Source organism: Herpailurus yagouaroundi, unplaced genomic scaffold, assembly GCF_014898765.1.
Source record: "Herpailurus yagouaroundi ecotype Mexico unplaced genomic scaffold, PumYag 183, whole genome shotgun sequence".
Lineage (NCBI taxonomy): Eukaryota > Metazoa > Chordata > Mammalia > Carnivora > Felidae > Herpailurus > Herpailurus yagouaroundi.
The window spans coordinates 11,463,214-11,479,035 of NW_024412414.1; the positions used below are offsets into that span (position 1 = coordinate 11,463,214).

The window sequence follows — 15,822 nt, forward strand, 5'->3', positions numbered from 1 at the left end:
TTTCTTTCTTTCTTTCTTTCTTTCTTTCTTTCTTTCTTTCTTTCTTTCTTTTTTTGGTTCTTTTGTGAGAGAGAGAGCATGAACCAGGGAGAGGGACAGAGAGAGAGAGTAAGAGAGAGAATCCCAAGCTGGCTCTATGTTCAGCACAGAGCTCACCACAGGGCTCAATACCACCATTGTGAGATCATGACCTGAGCCGAAATCAAGAGTTAGATGCTTAACCAGTTGAGCCACCCAGGCACCCCAGAATTTTCATGGCTACATAAAATTAGGCTGGGAAAAATGAGTGAGAACTTAGAAAAATATCACCAGTTACTCTGATTATACAAATTTTAAATAATTTAACTTTACATGGAAGTATAATATTCAGAAAAGTGAAGTTTACATTTTAACTTCCAAAGGCAATATATATCTTGTGTATAAAACATATGTGTATTTACACAACATAGCCTACATACATGTTTGTAAATGTATATACATACAGAAATGGAAGAGAAAGAGAAAAGGAGAAAAGAGAGAGATTTTGAAACTCTAAGATAAGATAAACCCTTTATTCCCTGTTCCTTAGTGTTTCCTCTATTTAGAGTTATCATTAGAGATAATATTTGAAAACATTTAATATCCACCATACAAAGCACAGATCCATCCCACAGACGCTGGCTATGAACTGCTCAAAATCTGTCTTGGTTCTAATAAGGAAAACAAAGGACTGCCAAACCAATCCCCAGCCAGCCTAGGGAAAAAGAGAGAAAAAAGGCAAAGGTCATATAATAACTCCTGCTCAATTATATATAAATGTAATGTACATAAACATCCTCATGGACATAACCTCATTTTCCCAAGACTATACTAATATCTGCCAATTTTTCTCCTCTTCAGCCATTTTAGAAGGAGTTGGGGGTAGTGATTAAAGACAGAAGAAATAGCCATTATAACTATCACCTAAATCTATGATTTCTCTTGTAGTTAATGTTGTCTGGGTAATCTGTTACCTTTGTTTATAGAAATTTAGGGATAATCCTTTGATATCTGTTTAGGAAGCTCATAATAGAGCAGGCTCATCATCATTAATAACCAGCAGTTGGCTAATATTGATCCATAGATGACTTTAGTACCTGTCTTAAAAATAATTATGATATAGTTTTCTCAATTAAATCTTGCTTTTCTTCATGGTACCTAAGTAACAGGTGCACTTTCCCACACAACAAGTTACATTATCTTTCCAAAGCAGATTTCAAAATATCTAGGTAAATAAACTCTGATATAAAACTCTCTCACATTTGTCTAATAACTCTCAACTGTATACTTCCTGGAAGTAAGTACTATACAGCAACATGTCATTATTTAGGAGAACTATCAATATTAAAAATATTTAAGTCATAACATAAAAGGTACAAGGTAAATCTGTTAATCTAGAGCCCCAAACAGCTTTCCTGAATCAGTTAAATGGCACAGCGACAGAGCACTGGGCATTTCTCCCCGGTACTTCCTCACCTTACTCTCCTGGTTTTCAATGCTCTTCTTTGTCAAAGAATAAAGATAGAAAACTGGGTGATCTCTAAGTGTCTTGTAGAGTCAATAATCTATACATAACCCTTTTACCAAATGTTTTTCTAAAAATTCAAAATATCTCTAGTCATTGTAGAAAAATTAGAAAATACAACAAAGCAAAGAGAAAAAAAATAAGAATCAAACATTTTGCCACTGAAAGTTAAACACTTCGAAGTTTAACACTGTTAGCATTTTGAAGAGCAGTATTTCCAACCTTCTCTGTCCTAATTCACATATACTTTACAAAAGAAGGATCATACTATCTATACACTATGTAATCTGTTTTTAAAAATATAATTTGTTGAGGGGTGCTTGGGTGGCTCTGCTGGTTAAGTGTTTGACTTTGGCTCAGGTTGTGATCTAACAGTTCGAGTCCCCCCCATTGGGCTCTCTGCTGTCAGCACAGAGCCTGCTTCGGATCCTCTGTGTCCCTCTCTCTCTCTCTGCCTCTCCCCTGCTCGTGCACACACATGTACTCTCTCTCTCTCTCTCTCTCAAAAGTAAACATTAAAAAATATTAAGTATATAGATATAATTTGTTGAGTATATCTATGTAAGTAAGTTACTGATGCTGCCTTTCTATTTTGTCATTGATCAAAGCACTTTATTTGTAATTTAACCCAGAAAATAAGCCTCTGAGCTAGGTACTATCATCCTCACTTGACTGATGAGAAAACGGAGCACAGGGAGATGAAACTGACATCCACAGTCACATAGCTAATAGGTGGCACAGCTGTATTCTACCCTGGGAGCCCAGTTCCAGAGTCCTCAGGTCTGACCTCTAAACCATCCTGTTCTACATTTCAGTAACAATCTGAGACACAGGAAGGGGTGAACCAGGTGAACAGTGTGGGGGTGTGAAGGGAACATAAAGTACTGAAGTCTTGCCGACTTGTGGTGAGCTGGGGACAAGGGGTAAAAAGGGTCAGTGGGATAAACATGGGACACATCACACTTGACGCCTTTCAGGACTTGAGTCAACGTTCACTGTTCACTCTTTATGACTCACTGTCACCTTTTGGGCTGGAAACAATGAATCATAGTCCAGAAATGCTTAGCTGGAACTCCAAGGAAATAACCTGAATATTGAGGACATCTAGTTCTTTAAACTACATCTGCACTTAGCAGAGAAAATGACTAGCCATGGTAATTAGTTCACTTCAGGCAATAAACTCTGTTGCCTTGCTTATTTGCATTTCGGAGGCAGAAGGAGGATGTGCAATTTTGAGAGAGCTTCAATTAACAAAATGATTGTACAAATTCTATACAGCCTTGTACTTATCAGTCTAATATACAGTCCCTAAATACAAGATCACACAGAATGATAATTTTATTGATTTTATTCCTGTAGAATAGACTTTAATAAGAATGTCATCTTTATTTTGCAATCTCTTCTTGATTTATATTTCCCCTTTTCTCTTACCTCCAGAAAGAGCTAATTAAATAACCTATTTTGTGCTCAGTAATATAGTTCAAGTATCCATTTTATATACTCCAACCCAAATGGGATAGACATATTATGAATTTTCACCATGCAACTCTCATGGAAATTAAGAATGAATGGGCATTAATTGCTGAAGAATGAGATCCTTATTCTGCTAATTTTGTGATAAAACATTCTATCAAAAACATTTGGCATCCCTATGAAGATATATTACACAAGTCAAGATATATCTAAAAACGAAGCAAAGGCAAAGTTGTTGCCAACTTGAGGCGTCCATGATTCTGGAGTTCTTATGTTCCTGAATTTGTGTTCCTTGTAGCAACTCTGTGCAACATGTCTCCTGGGCTAGCTCTTAGTGAATCATCAATATTTCATTACATTTGTTACTTGAGACACCTGAATTGATAATAACACCACTGAACAGACATTCTGGTGTAAGTGCATTATAAACAGAGGTCAGAGGGATTTATTTTTAAATAATTCTATACAAAACGCCATTGGAGCACATCTTTTGACAAAGTTTCTTCATCCTTAGGTCTGGAGAGAGAGCATCGATAGCTTTATAAATGGATAAAATTTTTAGTTTTATTTAATCTAATTCATCTTATTCCAACATATTAATTTAACATGTGTCATCTGGCAAGCACTGTGCTGGTCCCCAGAACAAAGCTGGATGAAACCTACAATCTGTGCTTGATCACAATGTCGGCGAGGTGGAGAAGGCGAGCTGATAAGCACATGTGAATATATCAGACGGGTGTTATGACAGAGAGATGGCAAAAGCAGCAGAAAGCAAATACTTCTTTCTGTTGCCAAGAGAAAAGTCAAGCTTTTGGCTTTACAAATAATGACTAAAATAATACTTTGGATTTCCCCCTTCCAACCCTGTTCAGTAAAACCTCAGTAAATGGCATTCCCATCAACCCAGTTGTTACACCAGAAACCTATGTGTCACCCCTGATTTTCTCTTCCAACACCTCCCACATTCAGTGCATAGGCAAATTCGGGCAGCTTTACCTGCAAACCAGATTCTCAATCCATCCACTTCTCTGTTCCCCCTGCTACTCCCTAGTTCAAGCTGCCACCATTTCCCAACTGAATTGCTGCAGAGTCTTTCAGTTGGACATGCAGCGACCACTCTCACTTGTTTAGTCAATCTCTACACAGTAGCTAAGGAAACTTTTACAAAACATACATCACTATCTTGCATAAAATCCTCTAATGGCTTCTCATCACCCTTGAGATAAAATCCAGGCTTTTTTCCATGGTCTACATGATCTGGCTACTGATTCTTTTCCAATATCAACTCGAAGCAACCTTCACCCTGCTCATTATGCTCTGTCCATGCTCACATTCTCTTTTCTTCCTGAACATGCCCAGTGTTTTTTCAGGCCTCAGGGCCTTTGCATGTGATGTCAACTCAGTCTGCACTGCTCCTCCCTCTGATCATCACAGGGGCTGACTTCTTAGAATTGTCTCAGCTCATATGTCATCTCCTCAGAAAGGTTTTCAGTGACAATTCTGCCTAAAGTAGACATTCCACTCCATAGGACCTGTATTTTATCATACTGTTGTATTTAGTACTAAAGTAATTGGGTTTTTGTTTTTGTTTATGTTTGTTTTTTACCTGTGTCCTCCCAGAACATGTGGGTGAAATGAGATAGAGGCCCTATTGTTCCTGTTCACTGCACTAATAGTGGCTGTCACATAGTAAGTGCTAAATAAATACATGTTAAATGCATGAGTAAATAAAGGAATGATTCAAATCTACATCATTTGCTAAAAAATTCCATAGTACGGTTTATGCTGTAAGGATGCTCAGACCCTATTTGCAAGTTGGTTTGTCTACAAATATCCTGTTCTAAGAAATTCATATTCACAGCTGTACCTGGGTACAAAGTCCCTTCAGTACAGAAGGGAAGAAGAACATATTTGGAGAGAAATCTGAGTTCTAGGCTTGAATCCGCAAGTTTGTGTTGTACAAATTCAGGTAAGAGGTGGTAGACTGTAATGAAATGAAACCTAGTGATTGAGGCATTAATGTATTAGCTCTGGAATCAACAAGACGTGGGAGCTAAGTGTGAACTGTAGAGCCATTAGTTTTTAGCTAGGTATGTGGCTTTGGGGTTTGTTATTTAACATGTCTGAGCCCCAGTTCATTCATCTATAAAAGATAAAAGAGGATATTCCTCATATAGTTGCTTGAGGTTTCACTGAAATAATTCTGGTAAAATTCTGAGCATCCAGCAAATAGTTAAGTACCTAGTAAAAGCTTGTTGTTAACATTCTTGTCTGACAGTTTCCTTACCTGTAAAATGGGTCTAGTAATTGCTGTTCATAATGGAAGGCTCAAGTGTGTACTTGATGGGCATGGAATTTAAAAAGAATAGAAACATAAACATTTAACCATGGCGGCTTAAATCTCTATACTGGCCATTATTGAAAGACTTAATTGTGCTTTGTTTTCTTTTACTCCACAAATATCTATTAAGAATCTCCTATGTTCCAGGTATTGTACAGGTATTGGAGACATACTAGTGATCAAGGCACTGCATGTGCTTCTAAAATAGCAAGTTTATAGTTAGGGAGACAGGGAAACACACTGGTAATTGTGATACAAAATGAAGAGTTCTTGGGGTTATAGTAATGGGCTTTATTTGACTTGATAGAGAAGATACCTGATGCAGCATAGTGGGGAGGGAGTCAGACAGACGTAACTTCTGGGAGAAAGTGATATACTTGAAGAAAATGAAAGGGCCAGTATCATTTAGTCAAATGAAAGGCTGGGACTCAGAGGAGGAGAAGCATCTCAAGAAGAGGGGACAGAATTCACAAAAAGACTCCTGGTGGGGAAAAGGCATAGTGGAACTAGATTTTTGGCATACAGTTCAGTACGATTGCCTTTGAAAAGCACACGGTGAATTACCATACACTGTTATGTCATTCATCCAGATAATTAAGGGGAAAATCACATGTTTTCTTGAAACATTTTCACAAAAGTATTGGAAATTAAAATTTATTCCTCAAATAAGCCTTGGTATTCCTGCATTTCATTGTGGTGTGAACTATGTCATTAGTATCATAAATCCAGAAGTTATTTGGATAATTTAAAACTTCTTTCTGGACACTTAATACTAAATTACATAGAATTGATTAATGAGCTAGGTGTTCAACCTTCTACTTCATTCTGCCTGTGTATACATTTTAAGTGAAAAAGAAACACTTTGTTATTTATACTCACCTAAATCCACATTCCATTCCTGTTGAGATTAGCAATTAAATTTCTAATTAGTTTTCAAAACAGATTCATGGGCTTACTTCTTACACAAGTGGAGCAAATATAGGTAACCAAATGTAAAAAGCATTAAACTTTTCTTAAATTTCATTTAGACAGCGTTTGTATGCCAATAATATAACAGTTTTCCATATGCAACATATGATCTCAAAACACGGGAATAACAAAATCCCTTAGGAAACTCACCATCATTTCTCAATATTAGTGGTGTGGGTGGTCCCAGGACCTTGTGATTTGTCACTGTATTCGTAACCACACAGGTATAGTTCCCAACATCTGACTTTTCTACTTTGGCAATATACAGATTCCCAGTCTCTTGAGAAACGAAGCGGCGGTTATCCTGATAGGAAGGGTATTCATTGAAGATCCAGGCATAACTGAGCTCTGAAAGCAAAGGAATCATCATTGCAAAAGTGTTTTCAAGCATTAGAATGCTACTGTATTCATGAAAAAAATGGGCAAGTTAGAAATTCACATGTTGCCCACTGATTTTTTTCAGCCTGCTAAATATAAACAGGAAATGATCACAATCCCTTAAATATTTTACCAGTACTCCTACTGTCAGTCAATAAGATTTTATCTCTAGAGAACTAAAAAGAACACACTGATAGTTGATTAAAACAAGTCCAACCTCTTTAAGCCAAGGGAATAAGCATTTATAGTTTGCTAAGCATGTGCCAAGCACCGCGCAATACTTACTGAGTTCATGAGCAAATTATAGACCCAGACAGTCTATAATTTTGATACAGTAAGGCTGGAAGCCACCCTGAAAACCATTTGGATCACTTCTTTCATTTTATATATAATAATTGCTATGGTGCAGCATAGTACTTTGTGTTTTTCAACACATTTTACAGTTTTCCATCAACTGAGAAACTTTGGCACTGGAGAACAAAGTAACTAAATCCAAACTCTTGGCCCTATGAAGGTACAGAATAATTTCTGGGTCTCAGTTTAGTCTTCTCCCAAAACTTCTTACTATCAACACACATTCTTACTCTTTTCTTGCATAGTTGAACTATTTTTCCATTATTTGAGTGAGATGGTTGTTTAATATTGCAGCAAATAATTGCTAAACACATGCTGACTGGCCGGAGGGCTGGTCCCAAATGTAAATGTGTACCTAAAAATATTGGCTGAAAAATTTGTTATATTTATAAGGGACTGCGTATGAAACAGCAGTCCAAGAGCAACGTTTTTTTTTGCCAATACTTATTCATCCCAGAATGCCAGTGGGATTTGTGTAATGGGCAGCCAGACATGAAAACATCTGTTACAAAGTTCTAATTTTTCTTAGGTAAATATTTTGCGAATGAATATGTGATCCCATGCTTTCAATTTCTGAGAAGAACCCTCACTGACAGTGAGCTGGCATGAATTGCTGCAGTGAACCACTGTGCTCCAAGGAAATCAAATGTCTTCAGCTCGAGGCATTCCATGGTTCCTCCCTTTAAAGTGTGATCTCCAGATGTGTCCAAAGCTGGAGAAGTGATATACTAGGCACTGGCAATGATTAATGTGCCCCCACTTTATCTTTAAAAACTACATTGGTAGGGGAGGGGGAAAACTAGATGCAAAAGAAGATTCTGGTTTCAGAACCAGCTGGCTGAATTCTTATATATCTTTCTTTAATAGAATTCTAGGCAGAAGTTTAAAGGTATGCAGTGTCCTTGGAAAATGGGAGAAAGGCTTCAGCTTTGTAAAGAGAACACTAATTGCTATAAAGGCATTTTTGTTGTTTAATACTTAGATGAGTCCCAAGCGTGATTGACCTCAATAACCAAATGTGCAACAGGAAACATATTCTGCCTTAATAATCCACTGTTTACATACAAAGGAGGGGTCATGCAGATTGCTTTCCCTTTATCACTGGATTATAACATTTCCTCCTGTATTATTTTAGAGAGATATAATTATGTTTATATGAGAATAGTTAATCATTTTATTTACGCATGTGCCTGTAATTATAAGTAACCCCATGCTGATGTCAAGAGGATACTCAGTGTAAAAAAGCAAGTGCTTCCCAGCAAGCTAGTCACTTCCTGAAGAAACTAAAATCTGGGGGAGGAAAGCCCCTATAAGAGATCATGGGGAAGTTCAATTGGTATGGCTGTTTACCCATGAAAAACAGGAGATTTTAACAAACAGCAGAGCAAACAGCACAGCACTATGTACTGATCACTCAATTTGTGTGTGAGTTTTGGGCAAACCAAGAGATCTCTGAGCATATCAATGTTCTCATATGAACAATGAGGAGAACACTGTCTGTGCCCTAATTAGCTACATGAGAGATTTAAGTATAAATTAGCATCTCCAAAATCACAAGGTAGAAGTTAGAAAGTAATTTACCAGCACAACATTAATCAACCCACACCTCCAAGGAAAGCTGTAATCAAATATACAAAACTGTATTTTCTTTTTCTAAAGACATTTCTCAAGATTGTTGCTAGTGGCCAGTGATAGCAACCTCGCTGAATTCTGTGGGACAAGGCAATTAGAAAGTTGTATGGACCATGGATATCAGAAAAAAAAAAAAAAAGAAAAGGAAAGAAAGAAAGAAAAAAGGACATCTAATTTGTCATTTTTCTAATTGGAGTTAAAAAAAAAGACCAAAATTTAAACCTGTATTACATAAGGAATGACACTTAAACATTCTCACTTTCAACTTTTAACCTATCAAGTAGGGATAATAACAAATGTGATGCAGGTATGTAGTGAGGATTCTTTTATGTGAAAGCACTATGAATCATAAGCACATCTAAATCATTAAAAGTTAGCCATTTTAAAAGTAAAAACAAAAAAAAATACCCAAGTAACATTCTGTTTGGCTACTTAAAAATACGCTAATTATTCTGGTTTCACTGCTTTTGTGACATAAGTGACTTAGTGCTTTAGGAGAAGATACGAACAACCTTAAGCATATACTGCAGCATTTCCTGAACTGTGGTCCTTGGAATGTTAATTTCTTGTTTACAGAAGTTCTCTTCCTCCCATCTCTCCTAAATTTAGATGGGTTACATGATCAAATGGCTTTGAGAAACCTAGATTAAATAAATTTTAATAGATTTTCAAATTTATCCTTTCAAGACTTGCAAGAGATTTTTAATATGTCAAGATTCCTCAAATTCCTTAGAGCATAAGTTTAAGCATACCAACTTACTGTATAAAATGATAATAAAATCTCTTCTACTGATCATAAAATCTCCTCGTCCTCTCTACATATATACCATTTTTCTAAAACATCTATTAATAGATCACAAAACCTAGGTTGGGAAACCCTGAACAAATAGTAATGACTTCAATTCAACAAACGTTAAGTATAACATGAAGATAATTAACTCTATCACTTCAGTGTTGGGAGGATCATTAAATGAGTTTAAACAACAGAAAATAACAAAATGTTGATTTAAAATTATAATAAGCTTCCCAAAATATAATAACAATATAACACTATGGCCATTTTCCATGGTGTAGAAAAAGGAACATACCGCAGTTGCCAAAAATGGTCTTAAATGGATGGTGTTAAAGATCATAACTAACATCAGTTGAACATGTGTGTGACCTTTGTAAATACTGTTGAGTCCTAAAATACAAATGTCATTCAAAAAATCTTGGTTGGTGCACTGGTGAGACCATGCTGAGCCTCCTAAAAGGGGGACATCTCTAAGATATTAATTCTTTTTTTTATAGCAAATATCACTTCTTGTAAACAGTATATTTTTATTTTCCAGGACAAGGGGGAAAGAGCATAAGAAGTATAATACAATGATAATGCAGGCATCAGTGCAGGTAAAATGTGCAGTAAAGCTAAAAATTACCCAGTGGATCACCTGTTCTATTTCTTTGTTTTAAAGACATGAAAAATCTTAAGCCTAGAAAGGGTAAGGTCACAGAGTCAAAAAGTGGCAAAGGAGACTACAGATGGTTCTCAGAGTTTATGGGAGGCTAAGCTAAGTGAATGCATTGCTACTTACAATGGGTTTATTGGGATGTAACCCCATCCTAAGTCGAAGAAGACCTGTATCTAAGAGTCCTTTTAGCCATACTCCCATTCCAGTGCTCCCTTCAGGAAGCAAACAAGAGCTCTCCAAATTTGAAAGGAAGGAGCCACTACTGTATCACTCAAGGAGACATTCTAGTTCTCCTCTAAAAAGCAAAGTCTATTTTTATCAGAGCAAAACATTAATCCATTGGGTTAAATGACATGCTATCAACATGCTAAAAAACAGAGCCAAGTAAATAAAAGAAAATAAATTCTAATGTGTTGCAATGAGGAAAAATGTATCCCACTCAGTTTGATTTCCTTAGGGACTTTTATGCAGTATTTATACTTATTCAAACTTGACAGATTTCTTTTGATAAGTTTTCACACACTAATTGCTCTGTAAATGACAGACAGTTCCTGTCCCATTGGCAATTTGTAACAACTCAGTCAACAGATACTTGGAATACAATGTTTAATAGATTGTGAAGCTTCTGATGCTCAATTGAAAAATGCTGAGACTAGTTATAATGTGATATCCATTAGGGAAGAAGGACCTAGTGATGGTTTTTTGGCTTGTAGCCTCCAAATCTATAGGAAATGAACAACAAAACTTCACTCTCTTACTTGGTTCGTTTTTCCATATTTTTGGGCCAACAGCAAAGAATGTTGGGTTATTAGTTTTCAGGTAAGACATCAATCAAGCAATTTTAAAATTTAAGTATTCATGGAGCAAATTCACCCTGTGATCAGAGTCCTTTGGATGGATGCTCTTAACGTGTGCCTGATGCTAATTTCTTTCCAGACTTACGTTATGCTTCATGACATTCTGAGTCCTGTCCCAGGGGTAGCACAAATGTCAGTTTTCAAAGATGCCTTTCTTAATCCTCAAAGTTTTAAATGTGAAAGAAAACTTAGCATGACCCCTTGAATTTCACAGAGCAGGAAACTTAAATCTAGAGAAGCTACATGCGTGGATCACAACCACACATTTGGTAGGTGGGTAGTCACAGTATTCACAAGAGTTGATTCTGTTAGGAACCCATATGGTCCTCTCTGAATTCATTTTAGAGCTAGAAAAGATCAGTTTTCCTTATCTGTAAATTTACTTATCTGTAAATGAGGGAGTACAACTAGATGGTCTCTAAGTATCTTTTAGCATTAAAATTCCACAACTCTACATGTGTAGCATCAAACCCTAAATCTTAATTTGACAAATGACAAAAGTGGGATCCAAAGATACCCTGTAGCTTGATAAGAATCACACAGGTAGTTATTGATAAAATCAGAACATTTGAACTTTTTATTTAAATTTTTAAAAATTAAGTAATCTCTACATCCAATGTGGGTCTTGAACTCACAACCCAAGTTCAAGAGTTGCACGCTCTACTGACTGAGCCAGCCAGGCACCCACAGAACTAGAACTTTTATAAACACACACACACACACACACACACACACACACAGTACAGTATACTACATTTATTTCAATTAAGCTGTGTTGTATTGTGTAGAAAAAAGATAGTAGAATTAACTCAGGATATCTGGATTCTAGTCCTTATGTTGTAACCACTTTCATTTTAATAAATTATTTAAACAGTATGAGAGTCTCCTTATTTTTAGATAGTTTTATCAATACTTAATTCTACTTTTTGTACAGGGTTGTGAAGTTGAATTTTTTTTTTATTTATATATGAAATTTATTGTCAAATTGGTTTCCATACAACACCCAGTGCTCATCCCAAAAGGTGCCCTCCTCAATACCCATCACCCACCCTCTCCTCCCTCCCACCCCCCATCAACCCTCAGTTTGTTCTCAGTTCTCAACAGTCTCTTATGCTTTGGCTCTCTCCCACTCTAACCTCTTTTTTTTTTTTTTTCCTTCCCCTCCCCCATGGGTTCCTGTTAAGTTTCTCAGGATCCACATAAGAGTGAAACCATATGGTATCTGTCTTTCTCTGTGTGGCTTATTTCACTTAGCATCACACTCTCCAGTTCCATCCACGTTGCTACAAAAGGCCATATTTCATTTTTTCTCATTGCCACGAAGTATTCCATTGTGTATATAAACCACAATTTCTTTATCCATTCATCAGTTGATGGGCATTTAGGCTCTTTCCATAATTTGGCTATTGTTGAGAGTGCTGCTATGAACATTGGGGTACAAGTGCCCCTATGCATCAGTACTCCTGTGTCCCTTGGATAAATTCCTAGCAGTGCTATTGCTGGGTCATAGGGTAGGTCTATTTTTAATTTTCTGAGGAACCTCCACACTGCTTTCCAGAGCGGCTGCACCAATTTGCATTCCCACCAACAGTGCAAGAGGGTTCCCGTTTCTCCACATCCTCTCCAGCATCTATAGTCTCCTGATTTGTTCATTTTGGCCACTCTGACTGGCGTGAGGTGATACCTGAGTGTGGTTTTGATTTGTATTTCCCTGATAAGGAGCGACGCTGAACATCTTTTCATGTGCCTGTTGGCCATCCAGATGTCTTCTTTAGAGAAGTGTCTATTCATGTTTTCTGCCCATTTCTTCACTGGGTTATTTGCTTTTCGGGTGTGGAGTTTGGTGAGCTCTTTATAGATTTTGGATACTAGCCCTTTGTCCGATATGTCATTTGCAAATATCTTTTCCCATTCCGTTGGTTGCCTTTTAGTTTTGTTGGTTGTTTCCTTTGCTGTGCAGAAGCTTTTTATCTTCATAAGGTCCCAGTAATTCACTTTTGCTTTTAATTCCCTTGCCTTTGGGGACATGTCGAGTAAGAGATTGCTACGGCTGAGGTCAGAGAGGTCTTTTCCTGCTTTCTCCTCTAAGGTTTTCATGGTTTCCTGTCTCACATTCAGGTCCTTGATCCATTTTGAGTTTATTTTTGTGAATGGTGTGAGAAAGTGGTCTAGTTTCAACCTTCTGCATGTTGCTGTCCAGTTCTCCCAGCACCACTTGTTAAAGAGACTGTCTTTTTTCCATTGGATGTTCTTTCCTGCTTTGTCAAAGATTAGTTGGCCATACATTTGTGGGTCTAGTTGTGGGGTTTCTATTCTATTTCATTGGTCTATGTGTCTGTTTTTGTGCCAATACCATGCTGTCTTGATGATGACGGCTTTGTAGTAGAGGCTAAAGTCTGGGATTGTGATGCCTCCTGCTTTGGTCTTCTTCAAAATTACTTTGGGGCGCCTGGGTGGCTCAGTTGGTTAAGCGGCCGACTTTGGCTCAGGTCATGATCTCGCGGTCCGGGAGTTCGAGCCCTGCGTCGGGCTCTGTGCTGACAGCTCAGAGCCTGGAGCCTGTTTCGGATTCTGTGTCTCCCTCTCTCTGACCCTCCTCCCCCGTTCATGCTCTGTCTCTCTCTGTCTCAAAAATAAATAAACGTTAAAAAAAAAATTAAAAAAAAAACAAAAAAAACCAAAAAAAAAAACAAAATTCCTGTGGCTATTTGGGGCCTTTTGTGGTTCCATATGAATTTTAGGATTGCTTGTTCTAGTTTCGAGAAGAATGCTGGTGTAATTTTGATTGGGATTGCATTGAATGTGTAGATAGCTTTGGGTAGTATTGACATTTTGACAATATTTATTCTTCCAATCCATGAGCAGGGAATGTCTTTCCATTTCTTTAAATCTTCTTCCATTACCTTCATAAGCTTTCTATAGTTTTCAGCATACAGATCCTTTACATCTTTGGTTAGATTTATTCCTAGGTATTTTATGCTTCTTGGTGCAATTGTGAATGGGATCAGTTTCTTTATTTGTCTTTCTGTTGCTTCATTGTTAGTGTATAAGAATGCAACTGATTTCTGTACATTGATTTTGTATCTTGCAACTTGGCTGAATTCATGTATCAGTTCTAGCAGACTTTTGGTGGAGTCTATCGGATTTTCCATGTATAATATCATGTCATCTGCAAAAAGCGAAAGCTTGACTTCATCTTTGCCAATTTGGATGCCTTTGATTTCCTTTTGTTGTCTGATTGCTGATGCTAGAACTTCCAGCACTATGTTAAACAACAGTGGTGAGAGTGGGCATCCCTGTCGTGTTCCTGATCTCAGGGAAAAAGCTCTCAGTTTTTCCCCGTTGAGGATGATGTTAGCTGTGGGCTTTTCATAAATGGCTTTTATGATCTTTAAGTATGTTCCTTCTATCCCGACTTTCTCAAGCGTTTTTATTAAGAAAGGGTGCTGGATTTTGTCAAAGGCCTTTTCTGCATCGATTGACAGGATCATATGGTTTTTCTCTTTTTTTTCTGTTAATGTGATGTATCACGTTGATTGATTTGCGAATGTTGAACCAGCCCTGCATCCCAGGAATGAATCCCACTTGATCATGGTGAATAATTCTTTTTATATGCCGTTGAATTCGATTTGCTAGTATCTTATTGAGAATGTTTGCATCCATATTCATCAGGGATATTGGCCTGTAGTTCTCTTTTTTTACTGGGTCTCTGTCTGGTTTAGGAATCAAAGTAATACTGGCTTCATAGAATGAGTCTGGAAGTTTTCCTTCCCTTTCTATTTCTTGGAATAGCTTGAGAAGGATAGGTATTATCTCTGCTTTAAACGTCTGGTAGAACTCCCCTGGGAAGCCATCTGGTCCTGGACTCTTATTTGTTGGGAGATTTTTGATAACCGATTCCATTTCTTTGCTGTTTATGGGTCTGTTCAAGCTTTCTATTTCCTCCTGATTGAGTTTTGGAAGAGTGTGGGTGTTCAGGAATTTGTCCATTTCTTCCAGGTTGTCCAATTTGTTGGCATATAATTTTTCATAGTATTCCCTGATAATTGTTTGTATCTCTGAGGGATTGGTTGTAATCATTCCATTTTCATTCATGATTTTATCTATTTGGTCATCTCCCTTTTCTTTTTGAGAAGCCTGGCTAGAGGTTTGGCAATTTTGTTTATTTTTTCAAAAAACCAACTCTTGGTTTCGTTGATCTGCTCTACAGTTTTTTTAGATTCTATATTGTTTATTTCTGCTCTGATCTTTATTATTTCTCTTCTTCTGCTGGGTTTAGGCTGCCTTTGCTGTTCTGCCTCTATCTCCTTTAGGTGTGCTGTTAGATTTTGTATTTGGGATTTTTCTTGTTTTTTGAGATAGGCCTGGATTGCAATGGATTTTCCTCTCAGGACTGCCTTCGCTGCGTCCCAAAGCGTTTGGATTGTTGTATTTTCATTTTCGTTTGTTTCCATATATTTTTTAATTTCTTCTCGAATTGCCTGGTTGACCCACTCATTCGTTAGTAGGGTGTTCTTTAACCTCCATGCTTTGGGAGGTTTTCCAGACTTTTTTCTGTGGTTGATTTCAAGCTTCATAGCATTGTGGTCTGAAAGTATGCATGGTATGATTTCAATTCTTGTAAACTTATGAAGGGCTGTTTTGTGACCCAGTATATGATCTATCTTGGAGAATGTTCCATGTGCACTCGAGAAGAAAGTATATTCTGTTGCTGTGGGATGCAGATTTCTAAGTATATCTGTCAAGTCCATCTGATCCAATGTCTCATTCAGGGCCCTTGTTTCTTTATTGACCGTGTGTCTAGATGATCTATCCATTTCTGTA

The 15,822-nt window shown here is 37.2% G+C and overlaps 1 protein-coding gene across 6 annotated transcripts in view; it reads right to left on the reverse strand.

Annotated features, from left to right (window-relative positions):
• The window catches only part of CNTN4 (contactin 4), a 911,050-nt gene that overhangs the window by 178,548 nt on the left and 716,680 nt on the right, over positions 1-15,822 (reverse strand). For all 6 annotated transcript variants that reach the window (XM_040492136.1, XM_040492135.1, XM_040492132.1 and 3 more), the window contains one exon: positions 6,477-6,674. In XM_040492136.1, coding sequence (XP_040348070.1) covers positions 6,477-6,674 — 198 coding nt within the window. The remainder of the gene's footprint in view (positions 1-6,476; positions 6,675-15,822) is intronic.